This window comes from Festucalex cinctus, chromosome 9 (assembly GCF_051991245.1).
Source record: "Festucalex cinctus isolate MCC-2025b chromosome 9, RoL_Fcin_1.0, whole genome shotgun sequence".
In the NCBI taxonomy this organism is placed as follows: Eukaryota; Metazoa; Chordata; class Actinopteri; order Syngnathiformes; family Syngnathidae; genus Festucalex; species Festucalex cinctus.
In genome coordinates this window covers 16,058,837-16,083,837 of record NC_135419.1, presented here as the reverse complement: position 1 = coordinate 16,083,837, position 25,001 = coordinate 16,058,837, and the positions used below count along the sequence as shown (strand labels likewise).

Sequence of the window (25,001 nt, the reverse complement as noted above, 5' to 3'; positions counted from 1 at the left end):
CAGGCTCGCTGAAATAATCTATTGGTCATGGAATGGATGCAAGCGCGCATTTGCATTCGCCAAGGTGAGAGGGAGGCGAGCTAAGAGCAGTGTGTAAATTATTTTTATGCCCAAGCAGCAAACACAGGCGTGCATGCAGGCGTGCGCGTGTCCAACGGGACCCTTGTTAAACACTGCCATCTGGTGGAGGGAAATATATTGCATGCTAGGTGCTTTTCCTGTCAAGAAAACAAAAACAAATCAGACTCAACTCAAAGGATACTTCATTAGGTACACCTGTACTGAAAAATGAAAAAATGAAAAATGTCTTTGGAAAGGTAAATGTGTATTTTTCAATAAGATATTTGGGTAATTCAAAAGGTTCTGTATGCAGTAATTATTTTTTATTGCAACATGATCGCCAGTGAGAGCAAATAATTTAGTGTTTATTCATTTTATTTGTATTAAAATATGTATTACCTATGGAAGTTTTAGCTGTTAGATGTAATACTTGGGTTACCTCAAATTAATATATAAACACCTTTCAGTCTGTGGAAATGATAAAATACAGGACTGTCTCAGACAATCAGAATATTGTGATAAAGTCCTTTATTTTCTGTAATGCAATTAAATGGGCAAAAATCCCATACATTCTGGATTCATTACAAATCAACTGAAATATTGCAAGCCTTTTGTTGTTTTAAATTTGCTGCTGTCTGAGGAAATATTCTCATATTTTGAGATAGGATATTTGAGTTTTCTTAAGCTGTAAACCATAACCAGCAATATTAAAAAAATAAAAGGCTTGCAATATTTCAGTTGATTTGTAATGAATCCAGAATGTATGACATTTTTGCTTATTTAATTGCATTACAGAAAATAAAGAACTTTATCACAATATTCCAATTTTCTGAGACATATAAGTTGTAAGAATGTTCATTTATTTTCTTTATTTTGTTTGACAGTCGGAGAGCAGATGATTTATTAATATTTGACATTGATTTTCATTCAAATATAAGCAATTTATGGTAGTTGAAGCCGTCACATTTAATGTTTTAGTTACCGCATGTATAGTGAGTGACCTGAGGGTCAAAATATTAGGAACACCTTCCTGTGTGTTGATGTAGTGCATCCAAAATATTACCACAGTAACACAAATCTAAATTAATGCCGCTCAAAAGTGAGCATTATTATTATTATTATTTGTTTCACTGGATCTCATTAGCTTGGTACCTAATATTTTGGCCCATCGCTTGTTCTCTTTTTACACCAATAAAACCCATCTTTGAACACCACATTGGTTCTTTTATTTTATTTATTTTGTAATTAAGTTGTTGACAAGCACATCTTAATATTGACATCCACAACTAGATGGCACTGTTCTCCTTCACGTAACACTGAACTCTTTCCCCTCTCCTTTTTTTCGCCCCACCCCCTCTTGCCTTCAAACTCCATCACCTCCTGATCCTCCTCACTATCTCCACTCCGTCCTTATCTTCCATTCTTCCCTCGACGGCAATGCCGCCACTGCGGCCTATCTGTCCGTCCTCTACGGCGCCGCCACGGCCTGAGTTTTCCCGCCGGAGGTGAGCAGCTGTATCAGGCTGCCCGACGCCGGCCTGTCGGCGCCCGTGGCCCACTTGAAGAACGTTCTGAAGCGGGGGAAGGACAAGAGGAGAGGTTAAAAACGTGGTGGCAAACACCTTCGAATGTGTATTTTGTCTTGGAGTCTACACATACATACACATCATCATCATAACAATAATAATGGTATGTAACCAATGTTTATGTAAATTTACTTTCATTTTGGACATTTTTGGATCATTAAACAAGCCCTGACTGAAATGAAGCTATGGACAATGTTGCTGTAGCCCACCTGAGAAACGAACATGAGGCAATAAATGCAAACTCTTTCAGTGCTCACAAATGCACCATACCAGGAATTATTATTGCAAGGTCATTGTGCTAACAAAAAAAATAAAAGAGACAATGTTGAAACGATCGCCATCGCTTTTCATTTCCCCCGCCGGACAGATTATTTTCTATCTGCATCCCTAGGACCCTCCACTAATCTCAATCTAATTCCCCAGGCACTCTGGTGCGGTTTTTCACGCATTTGGGATCTGTCTAAATGCATCTGCATTTGTTCTCATTTCAACAGTAAACCGATGCCATTAAAAAATAAAATAATTAAGTAATAATAATCACCTTAATTGTATCGTATTTTGCATCCGATTTAAATTTTAAAACAATCATACAAGTATAAAAAGTTTTTAAACATTGCACAATAAAACTATAACTGTGCCTGGATTAATGGATTCTAGATAGCTACGTATAAAGTGTGGTGGATGGTCGTGGTAATCTAATCTAATAAAGTCGTACTCACTCTGCAACATATTCTAGAGGGGTCCACGTGCCAAAATCGCCGTCTGGCATGAACTTCCTGTTCATGGGCGTATCCAAGGTAACCCTGTTGAGAAAACGGAGGCAGATGACAATCAGGGCGAGCAGCAGCAGAAGCGTCTGGCCATGACTCATAATGAGCATCGCTTTGTGCAAATATACAATGGTTGAAACGAGTGGAGAAAGCGGAGAAAGGCGTACTATAAAAAGCAATAGGAATTAAACATTTAAATAAAAAATAAAAAATTCTGAGATATGAACAGTTCTTTAAAGGGGCTGTCTGCCGGTTTCACTCAGGAAAATGGACTTTTTAAATACAGGATTTAAACAAACAAACTACTTCTCAATTTATAGATATGGGCTTTTCATAACGTGTGGGGGTGATTTTGTCCTAAACCCCCACACCCCCAGCCTGTATTTTTCCATTTTGTGTTTGTTTTGTAAACAGCGGGCCGTTTCTGTGGAAAGAAAGTGTTTACACCCCTCCAGCCAATCGCAAGTAGAAAAATTACTTTTTAAAAGGTATTAATTACACATGAAAAATAATGAAGTTATCAAATTCATTCTGGACAAAATATTAACTTTTCACTGCTGAAAATTGTTCAATGAGTCAATTATCCCTTTTTAATTTAAGGTGTGCACATCATCTTTGTAAAAGCCAAATTTAGGGTCTCATTGCATTGTGCAGGTGTGCCTAATGCTGTGGGCGGAGAGGAATACAAAAAGGCTGCCACAAAGGGAGCCACATGCTTTGCCTCATGATGCCAGGCAGCATCAATCATGTGACTGAAAGTTGGTGTGTGGGGGATGAAAAGCAGCAGAAATGCAAGTCATTGGGCTAATGCAAAACAGATGTGACAGGCAGCTTCCCTTCAGCATCCTGCCGCCGCCGCTGCTGTTGCTGGAAAGGGCAACCAAATGGATGGGAAAAAAAGAAACATTTCAGATTGCCATGATGATTGTGCAAAAGGACACCATTCAGCTCAATGAGACCCAGCAGGGAATCTTCCATTTGCATCTGAATTTATGATGATTGTCTGCTGCTTATCTTTGCCTCACTGCTTATCTGTCCATCTGTGACGCATGTTGAACATGGCTAATAACAGCACAACAGTGTCCGTCTTTGTAAATGTGAAAAGAAAATGGCTTGTTCATTTAAAAGGTCATTGAAATACATTAGAATTGTTTTTAAGTGATATCTTTTCATGTTTTTTTTTCTTTTCAATATTTGTATTTTTTAATATACAATTTTTCTTTTTTTTTTAAGACTGTAAATTCATAATCTTTCTTGTTTCTTGAGTTATTATAATTCAAATTAAATTATATTCATATCTCTATCTAGAGGGAGAGGCCTTCATTTAACACAATTTTGGAGTAACAATGTCAGTAGCACAATACAATTCCACCAAGTGAAAGATGAAACAAAATAAAAAGGTAAACTTGAATTTATAGGTTTTCATGGCTTAGTAGGTGCTGCTTTTTTTGGCGAGCAACAGCTTGTGCTCCACAGTAAACTATTTGGCTTGTCAATTCTAATAAAAATGGAAAGCACAAAGTTGGCTTGACAAGCAGAGGAATGCAGCAGTTTGAGGACTTACGGCAAGATGGCCACCGCGGCGGCCCCGGAAGGCATCCCGCTGTTTTTGCCTGCCAGACTCCGACACAGCTGGTGCACAGCAGCCTTGGCCATCCCGTACCCCATCATGCCTTTCGGGTCAATGGAGGAAATAGGTAACAAGAGTAGTTGGGTGAGAATGTTTTGTAGCTTCGGCATCTGGCTGCACTAAACAACCCCCTGCGATATAAAGTGGCTTTGTAAAGAATCTCAAGAATTCCCTCTTTGGCGCAGTCTGGTGGCACGCCAATAATAATTAAAAAAAATAAAAAAAATAAAAAAAATAAAAGGACCACTGGGAGCGAGGGAAGTTCTCCTTCAAGTTTGTTCCATACATGAAATGAGCTAAAATGGATGCCAAATTGAGGTTAGGCTGGGTGTGCGGACGCAGGTTCGATCCCCTTGCACGATTGACAATGACCTAATGAGCTTGTTTGTTCTTACAGCACAATTTGTGTTAATGTCCAATAGCCAAATGGTGTCCACGGTGTAAATAACGTGACCATGGAGTTGCCATGGTAACGTGACTAAAAAGTATATATTTTTTATTGTTAATTACAATGTTTAAGTTTTATAAGCAGTGTATTTTTTTTAATCAGATCAACTATAAATCAGCATCAGTCAACATGTTTTTATTTTTCTAATCACTGTTTTTGTGCTTTTTCTGAAATGAATATCTTCGGGCTTCTAATTGGCTAAAATAACGAGCGGTTCAATCCCAGTGCCACTTGCTGCTTTGGCATGCACTTGACAGCCTACGAATGTAGGCAGAGTGCTTTTTAATGTCATACAAATCCATAATGCATTATTTTATAAAGATCAAAGGATTACTCTACATCTAAAAAGTTTGCAGTACAGTCTCCCCACATGAACTCCGGGCCAGCTACTTTCTAAATATTGACTCGGCCTCGCTTTGCCAGTGATCGAAGCGAGGCGATTGGGTCGCGGCCAGGTCAGCGCGCCGGCTGATGGACAAACGGGCCTATCAGAGCATCGACTTTCTGTTTACCAAGCACAGAATTGTCCATTTTTTCCCTCTTGCTCAGATCCATTTTATCGGCGCATCTTCTGATAAGTGAGTCGATTCCCTGCGGTGCTTTCTATTTACACGCATCATCTGTATTGACAAGCCGGACAACAACACGCAGATCAATAGGCTCACGTGGATGAGAATAGTAAACGCGCACAAACAACACAAGAGTACATCTCACCTCCGGTCCCCGACAGAGCGGCTTTGGCCCCCGCCAATGTCAACAGACCTCCTGGCTTCAGGTGCACGGCCGCCAGGTGGCTGGAGATGGTGGAGGTCCACACGCTCTGTTTCCACATTAGATCTGTGTTCTTGTACATGTCTATAGAGCAAAAAACACACAATTATGATGCCCTGATAGACACAGGAAATCTCTAAGGTGTATGCTAGTAAAATGTTTGTATTGTAGAGAAAGCTGGAAATAAGAGTTACCAACGCCAGTTTCACTAATTAAGATTGGGTGAACGTGTCTATAATAGCACACACAAAAAAGCCTTTAGACCCCATGCCCAAAATTGAACAGGAAATTGTTCATTTTGATTCAAAGTAGCCATTCTGTGGGATCATACTTCGCAGAACTTCTCTGAGGTAATTTGTTCAAATGAGTCACAATCGGAAGCAGGAATCCTAGACAGATTGGTGATGCTACATTTAAAAGTTTTTTAGCCTATGCCAGGTAATATGGGCAGAAAATGGCATCAAAGTTTGACCAATTCTACCATTTGTCATGGAAAAATGCATTGTTGATTGGCTCCAGTGCTTGGCCTGTCAGGTTGGTGTAATAAGTTTTCTGTAATTCTTGACCAAAACCGATGACAGACATGTGGGTTCCATCATTAATTTGTGGGAAAATGTCATGTGAATGTTTTAATATGTCCAAAAATTCACAAAATTTACAAACCAGACTTCATTTGGTTTCAGTTTTGCTTGTTCAAAGCAATACGTGTCCTCTTTCTTACCTTTGGAACTGCAGTTGCCTCCCGCCCATCCGCCGGCCACGCACAAAATGGCGTCCACCTTCTGCTCTCCGAGCAACTTGCCGACATCTGATGTCACCTATGAAAAAGTAAGAGTAAGAAACTTTTTTTAAGACATCAAAAACATATGATGAACTCTAGGGGCTAAATGGGGGTGGAGGAGTGGTTAGTATCAGCTGATGTCTTGTGGTCACAAGGCAGCTTAAGAACAAAGGATCTTTAAAAAAAATCTAAGCAGTAAATTCACTACCAGTAGTTGATCAGTACAAATACACAACCATACACTGTATTAGGAATTTAGGAGTAATGAGCCAAAAATAAGTAGGTTTTAATGGTATGATTTGTTAGTAGTAGGAACAAACATTGCTCACTGTCTGCCTGACATTTGAAAAAGCAGCCTTTTGTTCTCGCCTGAACAGGCAAAATAAATAAATAAAAAATAAATAAATAAATATTAGAAAACTAAACGCTTCTAATTTGAACGCAAGATGACACAAATTTCCGCCGGTGACTTGAACGCAACACCAGTTAAAACACAGACGCTCATGCCGGTAACTTAACGCAACACTCCCAAACCAAACTAAACGTGTTATACCAGATATAAGTAATTTAATAGCATCACGTGATATTTTTATACAAGTCACTCGAAAGAATCGCCTCCCCGCTCAACTGCCTGCCATCACTTTACCTGGCCAGCCTGCTCGCAGAAGGAGTCCGTCAACTTGACAAGGATGTTCTCGTTGGCCTCCTCGTTAGCACCCATGTCGATACTGGCAACCCACTATTAAGTTAAAAGCAGGAAAGCGCTTTCATTCATATTCATTCTAACTCCACCAATCACCGGCTAGCTCTCTACTTAGCTAAGTTAGCATGTTCAGTTAGCATGTTCAGTTAGCATGCGTCCACTCACTCACCCATCCCTGGGATTTGAAATGCTGGACACACTTGGAGCCCAGCGCGCCTCTTCCGCCGTAAACTATCACTTTGTTAGCAGCCATGCTTCCGCCGGGTGGAGCAGCCAGGGAGTGAGCCGAGCCGAGGCAGGCAGGCAGGCAGCCGGCGAGGAGGCAAAGCGGAAGGAGGCGGCTCCCGTGGCGAGCAACAGGTTGGTGGAGCAGAATTTAGGATGCGTTCGTGACAACCTGTAATTTTGCACTTCATTCTCAGTGTCCGCTTTACGATTACCGTGTAAGTATGTACAAAACTGAAGAGTCGTTTTATATCAAGCTAGTAATCAAACGATGGTAAGAGAATTTTTTTTTTTATCATTTACTAGAGTGCTACCGAGTAGAAAGATCAAGAGGCGTTTTAGATATCCCAGCTCAGGCAACGGATGTCTCCCTTTACAACAAGTGGGTGCAAGTAAACACCGTAATCCCTCACTTACGACATTTTTTCCGCTGTACGAGTACTACGAAATTGAGAAGAATGCAAAATTAATCCTGGCGAGAATTTGAGAAGAATGATCATTATTGACTTGAGTGGCACCAAGTCACAATTCAGCAAGATAAACTGGTTTGTAGATAAAAGGACAGATTAAAGTGTCTCCAGTTGAGAAACAGGTTGGTAGAGTGGATTCGATGACGCGTTCACTGACATCGTAATTCCCCAGGTTTTCTGGTTTACAATCGTCATACGTAATCCTGGGAATAAAATTTAATTTGGGTCTAGTTTCAATACTCTGCATAACACTAACAGGTGTGTTTTATATTGTGATTTATAATCAAGCATTGATCAGATAAAAATTACTTGAGGTATTTACCTGAATGAATTTATTGGATAAAACCATCAAATGTATTTTGATTTTTAGTGATCCATAAAAACCTGGGAGTATTTATTTATTTATTTTTTACTTGTGCAACTGTGCAGACAATCTCATTTCCATTCAGCGGGCACTGCACAGTGCTGGTGAGATGCTGATGACACAGCAGAGAGCAGCATCATTGTTGTCATTATCTGCACTGTCTCAATGCTACATGCCACCCACATGAATAATACACAACATTGTGCATGCAAGGCTCTGGTGTGTATCACATTTACACTGACATGTATAAGCACACTGCTGTGAATGCAAAAGAACGTACATTATACATAGATGTCCTGCTGTTAAAGCGCACAATATTATAGACCACCACATGATGCGATTCAACCAAAACGCTAATTGTCGTTTTACAAACAACACTGTGGAGTGATAACATTATGGAGCAATCACGTGCACATGTGAGATTCTCCCAAAATCTTTGGTGAAGCACACAACATTGTAGAGTGAGCAGTCATCTTTGAAGCACACAACATTCTGGAGTGCCCAGTCATCACTGAGGAGCTCAACATTGTGGTGCAACCACATGTATAGTTTGAGAGTCTACTGGAAAGCTAATTTTCATTTAAGCACATAATGTTGTGGAACAACTAATCATCTTTAAAGCACGACATAGTGGAGCGACCACGTTTTCAGAGGCTAATGCAATCCTAATCGTTAAAACAAAATGGCAGCTGCGAACCAACATTTCCCACTTGTATATTGGGAATTATGCCTCCCCAGGGACCGTTTGTTTTCGAGGTTGTGCTGTTTTCTCCGACAGAGAAGATGAGGGGGGAATAGGAGGCAGCGATCCGGAGACGAGACATTCATTATTGTCTCCTGGCTGCACCTGCAAGGAGGCGCGGAGACACGGGTGACATGTTGCCGCCATCCTCTTGTCAACAAACATCAAATTAGCCCCGCCGCCGCCCTCAACGAGAAGCCCAAGTCTGGATTAATGACGACAGCAGCAGACTTCTTGTTATGCCCCTTGTCGTCGGAGTGGTGACACCTGCCTCAGCATTAGGTACACTTACACAATATAATGAGATACAATCGCAAGACCGGTGTAAAAAATCTCCTTTTTGTTTGTTATTGTGGTTTTAGAGTAGTGGTGTCAAATTTATTTTCTTTGCAGGCCACATGGTAGTTGTTTTTTTCTCAGAGGGCTGTATGAAAACATACAAAGTTTAATATTACTTTTTTTTTTTTTAACAACAAATTGAATTTGAAATCAGAAGTCACGGAAAGTGGTGGCAAGCAAATATTATACTAGACAATATTTGTCCAATTTATGTTAAAAGGGGATTGAGTGAAAATAAATACTTGTAAAACTGTTGAAAGGCGAGGGTGGACAAAATTGCAGTTTCGGCAGGGATTTCTGCCTAAATGAAAATAAATACATTTAGCTTGAAACATGAAGTAAACACACTTGTTTGATTTTGCATGCCACATTAAATAATTAGGTGGGCCAGATCTGACCTGTGATACGGTACAGATCCGCTATAAGGCATGCGATACAGCAAGATTTGGTACTGATATTGAGCCGATATTAAGTCAATACATAACCACTCTCAGTGATTGCAACATTTGGAATCAAACAAATACTGGGGCAATAACAGTATGAATCTGGAAAGTACTGTAAATATAGGGCCAGTAGTGGATGGATGAATGGATGGATGGACATAAATTTGTAACCGTGATGGGAAGATTTGTATTTATCCAAATATTAGCAATGCCATAATTTCATATCAACCATCATTATTGTCTGTGATATGCAAGGTTTAGTTCAAATCCCACTAAGTAGAGCTGATATCAGTGATTAGGAGTGTGACGATATATCGACTGTTGCGATAAATCGTGATACCTTGTCTCTAGATAGATTATCGATACGTCTAAACAAGTAACGCGATATTTGTAGGTAATATACAGCCACTATAACGGCGCCATTGTTCATGGCTTATTGAGCAATTACTTAGCGGGCCACTACGGGGAGAGCCTCATAAGAGTAGCGGGGAAATGGACCCAAGTCTTCAGGTGAAGAAGACTCATGATCTTATTATTATTTATTTTTATGCTTTATTATAATACTTTTTTATTTATATTTTTATATATATTTATATATTATGTATTTATATTTATTTATATTATTTTTATTCTGAATTATTTTTGTATTTTATTATTATTTATTGATATGTATTATTTTATTATTTTATTTGTATTTATTATTTAGTTATATTATTTTATTTTATTTATATTATTTTATGATTAGTTTTATCTTAGGTTATCATGGATTTATTACGTGAGCAATATATCGGTAATCGCGATATCGTTATGTTGTGAGATAATTATCGTGAGCCTTGTATCGCATACCGTATCGTATCATGAGGTAGCCAGAAGTTCCCACTCCTATCAGTGATGGCAAGATCTGATATTGGTCTATAAGAAGAGTTCCAATACTGATATATTTGTTACCTTTTTTATGTAAAGTGCACTGTCATGTGACAAACTTTAAAAAAAAAATCTTCTTGTGTGTTTTATTGAATAGGTGGGTGGAATGGCCTCCCAATACTTTTGTCCATATATTAACGCACAGCCTGTCATACACGCAACAAGAAGTTTGATTGAAATTCCTCATAGCGGCATCGACTTAAAATGTCTTTACCTCAGTCAACACTAGATGTCCCCATCAGTCTTTGCTAAAAGTCCAAGCGAATTGCTCTGCCAGCAGGAAAGCACAATCCTGAACGCATTAAGATGGATGCCGCAATCTTTCAAAAGCATGTTTAATGTTGGCTCAAAAGACAAGATTAATTATTAAGCACAAGACATTAGGGCTTAATTACATCAGTGCCATTTTTAAAGTAGATGAAAAAAAAAGAAAAAAAGATTCATTTGGGGCATTCATTGACATGACAACACTATTTTGGAGTCTGATCACGCCAACAATTAAAAATATGTCTCTAAAGTAGTGAACATTTTTGAAAATGATTGTTTCTATCTTGACAGTGATATTGTGGAAAAAGTAGAGGTGAAGAAATAGCATTTCCTCGATAAAATAAAGAGACAGCTACTGCCGCTCCAAAATTGGTGTCAGAAGTGGGATACAGGATAGATGACAAAATTGACCCAAATTTTGTCAGACAAATTGATTCTAAGCCCAACAATGCATTTGAGATTGTTTATACCAACAACACTAATAACCAATGTGAGGAAACAAAAACAAAAACAAAAAAATGGTGGTGTCACGACGCGCATACTTTAACAGCATTTGACCATGGGTCAGCATGAGACCTTGAATAGGTCCAGACCGCAGACGGCCGTTTGAAGGTACCCAAGATAGACTATGACCCCAAAATTGGTATCAGAAGACGGATTTGAATCCATTAATGCTTCTGGGATAGACTACAAGCCACCCCGGTATTGCTGTTAGAAGTGGGATTCAAACCTAGCAACACTTTTTGGTATAGATCGGCCCTGCAAAGATGTGAGCGCGTTTCGATTAGCAAGCTTCTCTCCACTGGGATGGTCACAGGGGGTGTGCGAGTGTGATTAGACGGAGATTGGCGGCGAGTTGCAGGTAATCAGCAGCATCTGCGCGGGTGACTATTGAGGTCTCGCTTTTTCACGCGTGCGCAAGGAAACAATCAACAAAATACGAATCGGCAAAGCATCAAGAATTGGAATTGTTTCACGCTCCCGTGAGGCGGGACCCCCGGTCTCGGGGAGGAAGTAGCGTACAACGCGCCAGCAGCTGTTCTTCGATGCCCAAACACAGCCTTGGCGATTAATTAAAAACACGACTGCCTGTCATGAATCTTTTCATTACCATTTTTTTTTCCAGCTGGGAGAACAAGCTTTTCATCCACCAGATCTCCAAAGATGTCTTGTTGTTTTAGGATGAGGTGAATTTAAAACAACAAAACAGCCTTTAATTAAGCTTTGTTTTGACATCAACTCACCTCAGAGGACTTTGTATGTATAGTATACTCTATCCAACATCACATCTTCTTGCAATATTCCAACTTAAAAGAAAACTTTTGGGGTTAATTACAAATTATAATAAGCCAAAACACCACCGTGTAAGTCAAAAGATATGTGAAGGACAAGACAACTAACATACTTCAAGGGAGACTTGACTCATTTTATTTAGCTATTTTCAGAAATTAAGTTAATATTTAGTCTCGAGTTAATTTAATAGCTGACTATTTTTCATGTACAATTAATACCTTTAAAAACACATTTTGCCACTTGCTGTCGACTGAAAATTACATCACAGGTGCTCAGGAAACAGGTACTAACAACCAATCACGGCTCACCTGTTTTGCGGATTTGGTCATGTGATGTTAGCAAACTGAGCCATGATTGGTCGTTATCGTTTCCTGAGCATGCATTCCTTTCAGCCACTAACAGAACCATCGTAACCCCTGACCACAACCACCTTAACCCAAACCATGATAACCATGCCTAACCCACTTTTTGTTTTTCATTTTCATCTCATAAAATTCTGTCTCTGGGTTGTAACTGTTGAGGGAATTTTGGTGCTCTGTAACTCATGACTTGTGCAATGATAGTACATTCCATTCTAACCTGCTCAAAACTGGCCGAACCCTAAATGCACCAACTCCAACTACCCTCATTCGAACCACCCTGACCCCTAACCCCCACCCTTTGATAATGCCTGACTCACACATGTAAGGGAGGATCAGAAAGAACATGAAGAAGATCCAGAAACATAATAAAGCCATTTACTGGCATGTTGTGAAGGTTTCTTTGACCTTTGAGGCGTATTTTCCACATAAAGCACTGGCTCAACTCAATGTAGAGCCAGGCTAGCAGTGGGGCGACTGATCCCATGTATTAGAAATAGGAAGAAAGACATTTTTCCAGTAAGAGGATGTGCTTTCTTCTAATAGGATGATAAAAACCTTGACATTTTCAAATACCAACCAAAAAAGATTTGATACATCAGGTGAGGTGCCGAATGGTTGGTTTTATTGCTCCAAATTTTGTCTTATTGAACCAAATGCCAGAATGTAAATGGAAAAATGACACTCTGTCAACAATCTTTGATGCTTTATCCGGAGTCTGCTTTTATCTGGGCTAGTTTTGATCTCAGATGTCGCCAATTGGACCTTGGGTTTATTTTTTGGGTATTTCCGTTTAAAATGGAAAATAACACCCAACATTTTTTTTTAAATGAATGTGAAACTGTAATTAAGATCAGCAGCCCATGATAAGATTTAGTTCCATCTATGTGTGATCTTCCAAGCTGCGCTTCAACAGACACGTGTGTAGCAGTTAATTACAGCATAGAAGTCCTGCGTGTTGTTAATTAACTAAAGAAAAAAAGGCTGACATTTTACGTCTTTGTCACATGATTGTAGTTCCTATGCGCTTCACACTCACACATTTAAAATCAGATTCTCCTTGTTTGTGCGGGTAAAAACAATGTGCGGTGACAGGCTGGGAATCTGATAGATGAGGTAAAATGCGGAAAGGCGAGCCACTGTTATGCTGTCAAACGTTCCTCCTGTGGGATGAAATGCTTGTAGCGCTTGCAGGCATGCCACATTTTTGGAAAAAAAAAATGTGAATAGAACATGCAGCACACATCCAGTTTTTGGAGCTTCGGTCTTTTTGAATGAGATGTGTTGCATATTGCCTAATAAAAGCAAAATTGCAGTCTCGCGTTACAACACTTAAACCTAACCACTCTAACAACTAAATCACACTCTGGTCTTTACCAAAGGTTTTGCGCTATTGCCAGTATCATGCTATAAAAGATAATGTACTACTCTGAAGGTTAGAATGGTTTGTCACTGGAGTTCTGCATCTTTAAATGTTTGTTTTTCATTACACTTTAAACATGATTTTCCAGTTGGGGAATAATAGGAACCGATCAATATGTGCATCCCAATGTCTCATCCTGACCTCCATCATCAAGACATTTCTTCTCTGTCACGCTTCTAAATGTCAATATTTACACAACAGTCTCTGAAAACAACATTAGGGCCGCCTCCGCTAGCCCACCGGGGATGCTAATCCAAACCGGACGAGGCTTGTCATCACACAGTCATTTGCTATGAAAGATAACCCTCGCCCTCAGCAGCCCCCCCACTGAGGCCAAGTCCGTGCTGAAGCTGCCATGTTCGTTTGCTTTGCATAATGAGATCTGATGGCAATATGGACAGAATGCAGGCATGCATATCAATGCTGGTTGGAAAGGTCCGCTGAGACGCCTCTCCAGTGCCGGGGATTATCCCGATGTGATCATCATCATCACCGGCAGTTCTCAAAATTGCAAAAAGGAACAATATTAGTTTGAAAATCGAAACGCTGTGCAAATATAGCCCGAGCCTTACCTCAAACCTAACAACTCGAACCCTAATATATCATAACCTTAAACCTGAATTCCCCTAACACTATCTTAATCAGAAACCCTCCAATAAAAGGCTAAACCCACATCCTAATAAGACCAACTCTCATACCAATTTAATTCCTAATCACCCATCCAATCGTACCCACTTCAACTCTTAGCTACTCAACAAACCTAATCACCACCCATAATTTCCCCCAGCCAAGCCTCATCCCTAACCCGACGCAAACTGAAGCCCCTTCCTCTAAAGTGAATTCATAGATCTGTTTTTAAATACATGTTACAAACCAATTGATGAAAACATGTGAAAAGGCCAAGAACTTATAGCTGTAAACTGTTCTTCGCCATTTTAGTTTTACTAATCTTTTGGGTGTTGCTAAAATGGCGACCAGTTTGGCCTTGCGTGTTAAGCATGAGTCGTCCCTCCACCACTATAAAAAGAACATGAGCACCTTTGTTTACATTAGCAGTTGCATTTGCAACACTACAGTGTGCAGTTAGCTAGCTAGCTAGCTAGCTATGTCTACACCCCAAAAATGCATCTTAAAGTCAACAGTGCGAGCAGAAATTCATTGATCTGTCAAAATCATTTCCCCAATTTTCATGCTAATGTCAACAACACTTTGATTTATTATCACGTATTACCAGCGCTACAGTTAGCAGAGCTCGTTAAGTTTTCACCCCCTGCTGACTTTTTTTAATAACCCATACCATGTCTTTTCACGTCAAAGCAAAGTTTGTCTTTGGGGTTGTTTCTCTCCCGCTGCGACCAGTCCAAGTACACTCCCTTTGGGAAGCACCGTATGTACGACTAAGCGCACTTCACAAGGTTACAGTGCTCGTTTGTCCAACGCGTTGGATCAGCGTTGATGTGTGTTGCTCTTTTGTCCTTCTGGGAGAAGTGTTTGATCGCAGTCAGGGGGGAGCGCAGATGTTCACGTTTAATCACGGCATAGTTCAATCCAAAAAAAAAAAAACAGTCAGCTTCGTTCTTTAGTGTGTGCAATCCTACGCCTGTGAACCCTTTCAATCAAACGTTAAACCCTAATTGGAAACCATAAACCTGTCTTGAAATCTCACCTTGATACCCTAACTCTGGAAGAAAGAAAGAATCTTAGTCTTTAAAACTTCATTCTAAACTCTAAACTGAAAACCCTAAATCGGAATTATTGAAACAAACTTTCTTTTTTTTGTTTTTAACTGTAATTCTGGCTTGAAATCCCAATTTGAACTCCTAACCTTTTGTTTGAAACACTTGAATCTCTACTTTGAAACCCTATTCCTGGATTATAACCCGAACCTGAAACCATACAACAAGTTTATAACCTTTATTTGAAACACTAACCTTTGTGTGACACGCTAACCCTGTTTTGAAACTCTTATTTGAAACCCAATTTCTGAATGATTGAAACCCCATCTATAATCCCAAACCCAGATTATTTAAAACCCTATCCCTGTTTTGGAAACCATAACTCTGGATTAAAACCCTAGCTGGACAACATAACTCCAAATTTAAACCCATGTTGAAACAGCTACTCTGGACAGTTGAAACCCTAATATGAAGCCCAACTCATTGCTTAAAACCATAATCCATGCTTGAATCCTTAATCTAGGCTTCAAAACATAGGATAAAACCTAAAACCTACCTACCTGAGAGTGTAAATCTGGATGAATGAAACAATCCCATCTGAAACCCCAAAATGGCGTCAAAACTTAATTTAAAACCCCAATCCTTTGTTGAAATCCTAACTCTAGAGTTGCACACTGAACTGAAACCCTAACTTTATTTGAAACTCTGCTTTGAAACCAAAACCCCTGTTTGAAATGCTTTGAAATGAAACCCTTGCTACCCCAGGCTCAAAACCGTAATTTTTCTAAACTTTGCCTCCCATGTTAAGTAAAAAGCAGCCTGCTTCGTTGTAGCCGTGTTGCATTTTCGGTACTTTGTGGCATTGCTGTAGTGGTGCTTGATACGAGGGCGTAGACAAAAGCTTTCAGTTAAATGGCTGCTGCATTATGGATGCCCTGGTGAGTTATTCCATTAGCGCTGACTTTTTCGCTGGTCCACTGAAGAAGGAAACGCTCCCAAATGCAAAACACTCAGCCGCATTGGAACATGCCACTGGAGAAAACCAAATGTACTAACCAAAAAACTGGGGTCTTGCGCGACAACAGTTATAACCCAAACCTTGGTTTGATCACACCACTTTGACACCGTAATCCTGTCTTCAAACCCTAATTTGAAACACTAACCTTGTTTTGACACTAATTTGTTTACTATGCAATCATAACTTTGAAACCCTAGCCTTGACCAACATTGGCTCGGTCCCTTTCGGACCCAGTGCTGAGTTAGCTCTTCCACCCAATTTAGATTACTTTTTGACCTAGCAGTTTTAAGAGTGTAATCTGAAACCAGAACCCTGTCTTGAAACACTGCTGTGGATTAAAACCCTAATAAAAGGCGACATGTAAGCCTGCTCGCCGAGAAATCTTAACCACCCATTTAACTCACCTGCACGCGCGCACACACACAAAATGTCAGCGTCAACTTTGCATAACATCTCCTTCAATTAGCATGCGGCGCATTAACGCTTCACTTGATGTATTAGCGGCGCGCGACATGTACTTGCCGCTGGTTTATAAGCCCAGATGCCACCGCGTCGTCATCTTCTACACGCGTGCAGGGAATGTCAAGGGGGCTACTTCTCCTCCTTTTCCTCCTCCTCCGTGTTTGTCCTCCATCACTTGCACTCATTTGCATTTGACTATGTGAGGAAGCCCATTGAACAAAAGCCCGTCTGTTCAAATGGGAAGAGAAAAACAATCAGTCGCTTGTTTTAGCCGCAGGTGAAGTCCTAAAGCAAGAAGTGTTGTGCAACAACAACTTATTCTGGAAAATAAACACATTTTTATCTAAAATATACATTTTTGTAGTTGAAAATTTCTCATTCTGTATTTGGCTGAAGAAATGAATAAATACCTTTTTTTTTGTGTGTGACCCAGTTTCGGTCCGCGGACTGGTGGTTGGTTGGGGACCATTGATCTAGGTTGCATGAAAGAAATTCAAGTTTAGTGCTATATTGAGCTAAGTCCAACCATCTGTCAAATCAAGCAACATTTAATGAAAGATGACCCCAAGAAAAAGCACTACTTACTTTTTCGAAACTGCTAGTGATCTATGAACCTCACTTTATGGGATGTTATCCCATTATTGCACTGATGGATCAGGAAATATGTTGAGTACAATAATTGGCTGTCCCCTCAATGTCAAAATTGGAACTCCTTGATTTTGACCTAACCTGGCAATACCAGATGGATATTACATATCCATCTGGTACCTCTCCACAATAATTTCATCGGGAAAAGGTGGGACATTCTGGACAATAATTCGAGCTGATTGGAGGATGCGACATTCTACACGTTTGTTTTAACAAATCACGGGGAAAATTTCGTGTTCGTTTTTGCCAAAGGGGGGGGGGAGCACGAACACCTCACCAGCTAAAAATGCACGAAGCGCCTCTCGCTGGTCAACATTCAACAAGGAAACGGTGAGTAATTCTGCAAGAACAGAATTAATTGTAGCGTCCATTCGTCCGTGTTGGGTTTGTTTGTTAGCTCCGGTGGCTTCCTGGTTTCGTCACAGTTGCATATCCCGCCCTCAAACACAATGTTGCTCTGTGATTGGTCCGAACCACTGGACCGGCGGTTATCTGCGGGAGCGGTACAAGATGTATTCTGCGGAGTTTGTGAACTCACAAATACCACGAGAATTCATCTTGCGAGAGTAAGTTTAATTTTGACCAGTATTCATCTAAAAGATTTGCTTTAAATAAGCACTCTTAAAACTGCTGGGTCAAAAGTAGCTCAATTGGGTGACATGACAAAAATGGGCCAAAAGGGGCCGAACCAATGCCCAATTGGGTCAAAATTTTGGATATAAGCTATGATATCCACCCTGACCAGTATTTGTACCCCAACCCGTTTGCAAAATCAGCAGTGTTACTTAACCTCCGCCACCACCAACATTTTCTAAGAATGTTGTTAAATTTACTTCACGACACGATTACGATGGCGACCAGCTTCGGCTCTTCAACCAGTCCAAATTGTTATGTTCTGGAGTTGGATCCCAAAAGCACAGACACAAATAAGAGTTTAACACGTTATTCGCATATCATCAGGAGGCGTGGAACTAACTTGACCAAAAACAACGAGAAGGCATCGAGGAAAAGAGCAGCAGGTGGCCAGCTGGACAGAGGAATAATCTGACAAAGCACACATTTCGCAGACAGCTTTATATAGACAGTGAATCGATCTGATTGGCTGTGGCTAGACATGTGGGTAACAGGACTGACATGGAATTATCTGATTGGCTGTTGACTAGATAAAGCGATAAAAGATTCTTGGCATCACATAGCTCCTGACATCACGTAGCGTATTACTAGTTGAAACTAGATGCTGTTACATCAGTTCAAAACAGACACTTGACCACACGGTCATGAACCAAACATAACCCTGGCCACAAATAACACACAGGCAACACGGTCATGGCACAAATTCAATCTTCAACCCATTCTTGGGTGAAAGTAACCCCATTTTTATTTTATTTTTTTCAACTGTTTCAATGAGGTGGTTTCAAGAAAGAGTTCTGATTTTAGATTACACTTTTCAAACTGCAGTGTTAAAAGTGACTCAAATTGGGTGAAGCTAACCCAGTGTTGGGTCTAAATGGACTAAGCCAATGCTAGGCTAATTCTACCCATCACATTGAGTTGATGATATGACTCAACATGCCCTTCTTCAATCTTCAATCGACTCCGTTGGGTCAAAAGTAATTTGGTAAAAGTAACCCAACCTGCTCAAAATCCACAGCTAGCCAGTGATTGGGTTACAAAACACATTTTTTTTTTTTTTTTTTAGTGTGGGCTTATACTCATGTTCTCAGTGGTTGAATTTGTGGCCACAATTTAGTATTTTGTGTGCACTACATCAATGTTGTGGCCACAATTGAGTGTATTTCAAGTCATGTTTGTGTTTGTGTGATTTTTATCCAACTGTTTCATTCCTCTCTCGCAGCATCCTGCTCAAGGACAGTTGGCCTGATCGGCTTGTGTCTCCTACTTCTGATTGGCTCCTTGTTCCCCTCAAATCCCTCCCTCCCCCTCCCCGCGTGACTGGGCGCAAATCCCGCCGGTGGGGGTGTGAGCACGCGAGTGGAGAGGTGAGCTCGGCGTCTCGCAGCTCGCTGGCGCACACGCGAGCGGCGCGCGGCCGAGGTGAGATCGCACATCCGTGCTGCTTGGAATCTCGGTGGGAGCTGTCCAGCCGCTGCCACGCTGCACGGACCTCCGTTACACTCGTACCGTTACTGGGGATTACCCTTTGGATTGTTGCAAGTGCTCACATGCACTTCTTTTTTTTTTTGTAATTATTATTATTTTTTGCGTGTGTGGATTATTTCTTTTTCTAAATTCTTCACGCGTGGACATAAACAGGTAGGCATGTTTTTTAAAATTCTTTTTATTTGGCTTGTTTGCAGTCCTTTATGCTTAGAAGTAAGTTTGATCTGTTTTTAATCCAAATAATCTGATGCGTGTGATACATGTGAACCTCTGCCTTCATTTATCAAGCAAATACTTTGTGCGTGTCTGTATGTGTGAGGGTGGGGGTGGATGGGGGTTATAATCCTTGAGTGACACCGTTTTGCCGCACAGGAATTAAGACTTTTGTTTTGATCTTGTTTTTTGAGGGCGATATGTCTGCCGGGTGCGTTTTGTGTCAGCATGTAAAGTACTTGTGTGTGTTTCACGGGGTCACTTGATTGTTTTGATGATGTCATATGGTGCCACGTTTCCGGAGTGTTTTAATCATTGCAGCAGATGGCAGTTGAAGCGTGTGTGTAGTTTAAAGCAGATTAACTTCTCATGAACAAAAACATACACCCTATAGGAGTCCTACCAGAATTAGATACAGTGGTACAGTGAGATTAAAAATTAATTGTTCCATGTTTATGCTCATAACTTAAAACATTCAGATCTCAAGTCATCTTTCACCGCTGAAATGAATGGAAATGCAATTAATTCCGTTCCAGTCTCCCAAACAACAAAAAAGTTCATTTAAAAAAAAAAAAAAAAAAAAAAAAAAAAAAAAAAAAAAAACTCTTTGATATTGTACTTTATAAAAAATAGTAATAATGTAATTGAGAAATGAAATCATTTTGGGTCCTTCTGGTAGGTGTGATTTTGCCAGAGGCGGAAGTACAAGTCATGCAATAAAACAAAAACTGTTCAGCTACTGTGAATAAGTACTCTGCTGTCAGATTAGTTATGTTCTGCATAGGACAAACAATAAAATGCTTGTGATTATTATTAGTCTGTCTGCATGGAGTCCATAAGTTGCTTGTTGTCCAAATAGCAATTGCTCTGAATTTGAAAAGTAAAAAAGTACAATTCCTGTCACCATCATCCAACATGAACAACTAATGCCATCTAGTGGCATAAAATTACCCCAACACAAACCTATGATTTAATGTTTTACACTCCTTTTGACTCAATTATATCTTAATTTCAAATAATTTTTAATTACTTACTATACACTTACTGTATTCATGAACTAATATATACAACCACATTTATATTTGGTGACCATGTTTGTCTACTTTTAAGTTAATTACATGAGTATGAAAACAATTTTGAGAAATATTTTATTGTACATTTTAGGGCTACACGATATTGGAAAAACATGCGATATGTAATATAGTTGTTGAATACCGCGATATCAATATTATTGTGGTATTTAACATGTACCGAAAGAAATAATAATTTTATTGTCAGATGAAAGAACAACATTTGTTTTTCATGTGGTAAAATAAGCAAGTTCAATGTGTTCCTAGTTAATCTTAATTACCCTAGATGATGTTCAACTATTGGATGGTGATGCGCGTTTTTGTCTGATTGGTCAAGTTCAGGTAAAAGCAAAAAATTCCATATGAAAATTATTGCATGTCTTTGCGATATGCATATTGCATGGGCCAATGTCGTGATAGATATTTTTTCAATGTATTGCCCAGCCCTAGTACATTTAGCACAGATATAACGTGCAATTTATTTGCAATTAACCACAAATTAACTATGGTAATCATGCCATTTATTATCAACTGACAGGCCAAATAAGAGAATATATATGTATTTATGTATAAATGTATATGTGTGTGTATATATGCAGTAAGACATGGACATTAGTTTTTTTTTTTAAATTGCATTAAATATGGCATTAAAAAAGCATTAAATTAGATATTCTGACACCTGCAGAATCTCTGATATTATTTCAAGTCATTGTAACATCATGTACAGTGTGAAAATTAAAACTGGGCCTAAATATAGTTAAATTGCACTAAAAGGTTAAATACAACTGAACTGTGCTGGCAATGATTATTTCAAGTACCACAAGAGTGAACCCGAGTACCACTAGTGGCACTACTACTCTGAGAATCACTATTAGAGAGGAAAAGTCCTTTCGTGCCTGCTATTTGGCACCTTTGTAAATCACGGCCCTTGTTGCAATTTCCACACACATCTGGCATTTGATGGTGCATGTTTTAGCAGCAGCGAGCAGCAGCGAGTAGCAATTGATGACCTTCCCCACCCTCATTTAGTCCCTCTTCCATCTGCCAAAAAAAAAAAAAAAAAGCCCCGACATGGAGCAGGATTTCACCCATCCTTGACTTGGAAAATGGCGCCTTGTTCAGCCGTCTCTATTAAACAAGTTTTTGGCAATAACAATCCAACAATCCACTCAGAGTTCCGTCTCGGAGTGGAGTGAGGGAGGTCACGCTTCAGAAATCCGTTTGAAGACAAAAAGCCTCAGACTCGGATTGATCCTCCAAACAAGAGCGAGGAGGAAATATGACCTAAAAACGTAACAGCGCAAGACAGACGCTTGTAACGAGCGCATTGTAAACATGCGAAGGAGCAACGCCGCTTCGTTCTGTTTTCTTTGTTTGCCTCCGGAAGCTAATGGATGAGGCGTTGCGTTTAAGGTTGTGCATTTCTTTTTACAACTCCTATAGTCAAGTCAAAAGTTTCCTTTACAGTAATATGTTCTGTGTATTACCTCTAGTCGAAACATGGCATTCTGATTAATTGTGTGTTCACTAAATCCACCCGTTTTGATACATCTTAAGGGGGCGGCCATTCAACTAAAAATGACATCACAGTTCCCAAGGGCTTAGGTAACACTAATAACAGTCACGGCTCACCTGTTTTCTGAGTTTGGTCATGCGACATTCACAAGCTACCCCACTAACTAATTTTTTGACAACTGTTTTTTTTTTTTTTTTTTTTTTTTTTAAGAGCACTTTGACTGATCTTTCAAGTCTCACTAAATATTTTGTGTGACAATATAAGCAACAAGGGGAGACACGGTGGGGTGAGTGGGTGAGCACATCCGCAAAGACGCAAGATCGAGTCCAGGCTCCGACCTTCCTGGGTGGAGTTTGCATGTTCTCCCCATGCCCGCGTGGGTCTTCTCCGGGTACTCCGGTCTCCTCTCACATTCCAAAGACATGCACGGCAGGTTAATTGGGCGCTCCGAATTGTCCCTAGGTGTGCTTGTGAGTATGAGTGGTTGTTGGTCTCCGTGTGCCCTGTAATTGGCTGGCAACCAGTCCAGGGTGTCCCCCGCCTACTGCCCGAAGCCAGCTGAGATAGGCTCCAGCACCCCCCGCGACCCTTGTGAGGAACAAGCGGTTGAGAAAATGGATGGATGGATGGAATATAAGCAACAAAACTAACAAAAGAAAGTTCCTTTCATTTTTTTGATTTTTTTGTAATAGCAGTAGAACATGCCTGTTTTTGACCAAAAAGTGGAAAAAAATAGCTTTTTTTTTTTTTTTTTTTTTTTTTTTAAATGACCAAAAACGTTAAACAGAACAGTGACTGATGCTAATATTTTTTTGTTATTTTGACAACTCAAGCTATAAAACAATAAAAGCAGAACTGGGAGATTTCAATGGCAATATAATTCATAGATAACTAAGATTCACTGCATGACTTGAGTTGAACGTCGATTTTACGTGGCGTTTATAATTCACCCCGTGAACGACCATGACACACATTTTCTACTACCCACCGCGACACATACACTGTTCATACTGTGAGTTTGAGCTGCCTAAACTTGTCCAACTTGTAACATTCTGTACTGGCCTTCCTGCCATCTACAGGGATCTGTTTGTCATCGCAAAGGTTTACTAAACTGAGACCCTCTTTCACCACTACCATTTGAAAACCATACTTGACGGATATACCGTATGACAGTTGTAGTAAATAGTTGGATGTCAGCATCCAGGGCAGTGTAACCAACACACCAAAAACAGAACCCCGACAAGCATGTGAGAGAGATAAAACCTGAGAGACAATAGACTGCGCTTTTGAGCGATTCGGTCCTATTAATATAATATTTACATGTTAATCATCCAATTAAAGGTGTTTGATGCCCTGCTGGTGAGCACAGTGTCCAGGTAAAAGGTCTGCAGGGACGATTCTTCCAGCAAATAGTGTGTAAACACAACTCGGCGGGCCTATTAAAAAGTGCACAAAGTTGCACCGCTGGAGTCGTTTCAGCTGTAATGAGTGCGCCGTTCCCCCCCTTATGTGCGGCGTGTGCCAAGGCTGGAAACGCCGGCGAATGTGTGGATTTGGGCAATCCAGAAGTGGAGGAAATGTAATTAAAGCTGCCAGCAGTGATTCAATTTACATTTCTATGACTGTGAATCTTTTGACGAGCGGGTTTGGTTTGACTTTGGAGATTGCAGAGTCGAGTTATTGGACTTGTCTGTTTTATGGCGAGACTTTAAACTTCGCCGCCGTGCTCTTCCTGGTCTGAATCTTTGCTGAGTTGCATCTCACATACATCTTTAAATTGGGCCGCAATGTAACACAATTATGGAGAAAATCGTACTTGAAGGACCCCTACACATGTGAAGAATAGCCTGTTATGATGGCTTCACACAAAAATGGCAGACTTCCTGTATCTTTCAGTCTATGGCTTCTTGAGATTTTTTGGGGGGTTTGCTCATTAGACATAACTATCTAATTCCATATTACTAAGTGAAAATGACTTCAGGAGCTGCATTCATTTTTAAAAAGTGCCATCGTGTTTCAGGTTTATTTGGCAAGATGTCAAAATTTTCCATTATGCTCCGCCCATGTGCAATGACCAAAACAAGTAGCCTCTTAGGGTTGTCCTGATCCGATTGACATGATTGGAAATCGGGACCGATCATGTGTTTTTTTTTTTTTTTTGCTGATCGATATTGGCTGAAAAAGATAGATAGTTGATAGAAAGATAATTGACACAATTTGGATGTGGTCTTCTTTCTCATCTTCATGACATTGCATTGCAAGGGTTTTGTATTGGGACTCAGTATCGGAAGATACTCAAAGTCAAATGACTGACTCGGACCCCCCCAGAAAAAGTGATTGGAACATCCCTGCTCTGTATACCCTGGTTTAAAATTGGTAGCAACCGGACAAAATTTAAAGGTCTTTTTTTTGTTTTTTGTAAGGACCGAGGACCCATGGAAATAACTAAAGCAACCGTAAACTAGCCGTTTTGAATGAAATAGGCGACTTCCCGGCATGAGACTTTTTTTGTGGGGTTACTAATATTATATATGCCTACCAAAACCAAATTCCAAAAAGCAAAACTGTCCTCTTACGCTGAATTTTTACAACATTCCAGAAATTCTGAGTTTTTGGTGATGCTAACGCTCGCTCATACTAGTGATTTATGATAATAACTAAGAAATGAAGCAATTTCAC

The 25,001-nt window shown here is 40.0% G+C and overlaps 2 protein-coding genes across 5 annotated transcripts in view; one reads left to right on the top strand and one right to left on the bottom strand.

Annotated features, from left to right (window-relative positions):
• Window positions 1-1,263: 1,263 nt before the first annotated feature.
• qdpra (quinoid dihydropteridine reductase a) overlaps window positions 1,264-25,001 on the bottom strand; it is an 82,918-nt gene continuing 59,180 nt past the window's right edge. Inside the window, exons 2-8 of one of the 3 annotated variants that reach the window (XM_077531179.1) lie at window positions 6,919-7,060; window positions 6,693-6,785; window positions 5,987-6,083; window positions 5,209-5,349; window positions 3,981-4,089; window positions 2,366-2,449; window positions 1,264-1,631 (exon numbers count right to left, since the gene is read on the bottom strand). In XM_077531179.1, coding sequence (XP_077387305.1) covers window positions 1,529-1,631; window positions 2,366-2,449; window positions 3,981-4,089; window positions 5,209-5,349; window positions 5,987-6,083; window positions 6,693-6,785; window positions 6,919-7,002 — 711 coding nt within the window. In that variant the 5' untranslated portion in view covers window positions 7,003-7,060 and the 3' untranslated portion in view covers window positions 1,264-1,528. Of the gene's footprint in view, window positions 1,632-2,365; window positions 2,450-3,980; window positions 4,090-5,208; window positions 5,350-5,986; window positions 6,084-6,692; window positions 6,786-6,918; window positions 7,118-25,001 lie in introns of those variants that run through there. The other 2 variants (XM_077531178.1, XM_077531180.1) reach the window with 2 other exon arrangements.
• The window catches only part of fstl5 (follistatin-like 5), a 106,352-nt gene continuing 100,721 nt past the window's right edge, over window positions 19,371-25,001 (top strand). Inside the window, exon 1 of one of the 2 annotated variants that reach the window (XM_077531177.1) lies at window positions 19,371-19,676. The gene's annotated coding sequence lies outside the window, so the exon portion shown is untranslated. The remainder of the gene's footprint in view (window positions 19,677-25,001) is intronic. The other variant, XR_013284833.1, reaches the window with a different exon arrangement.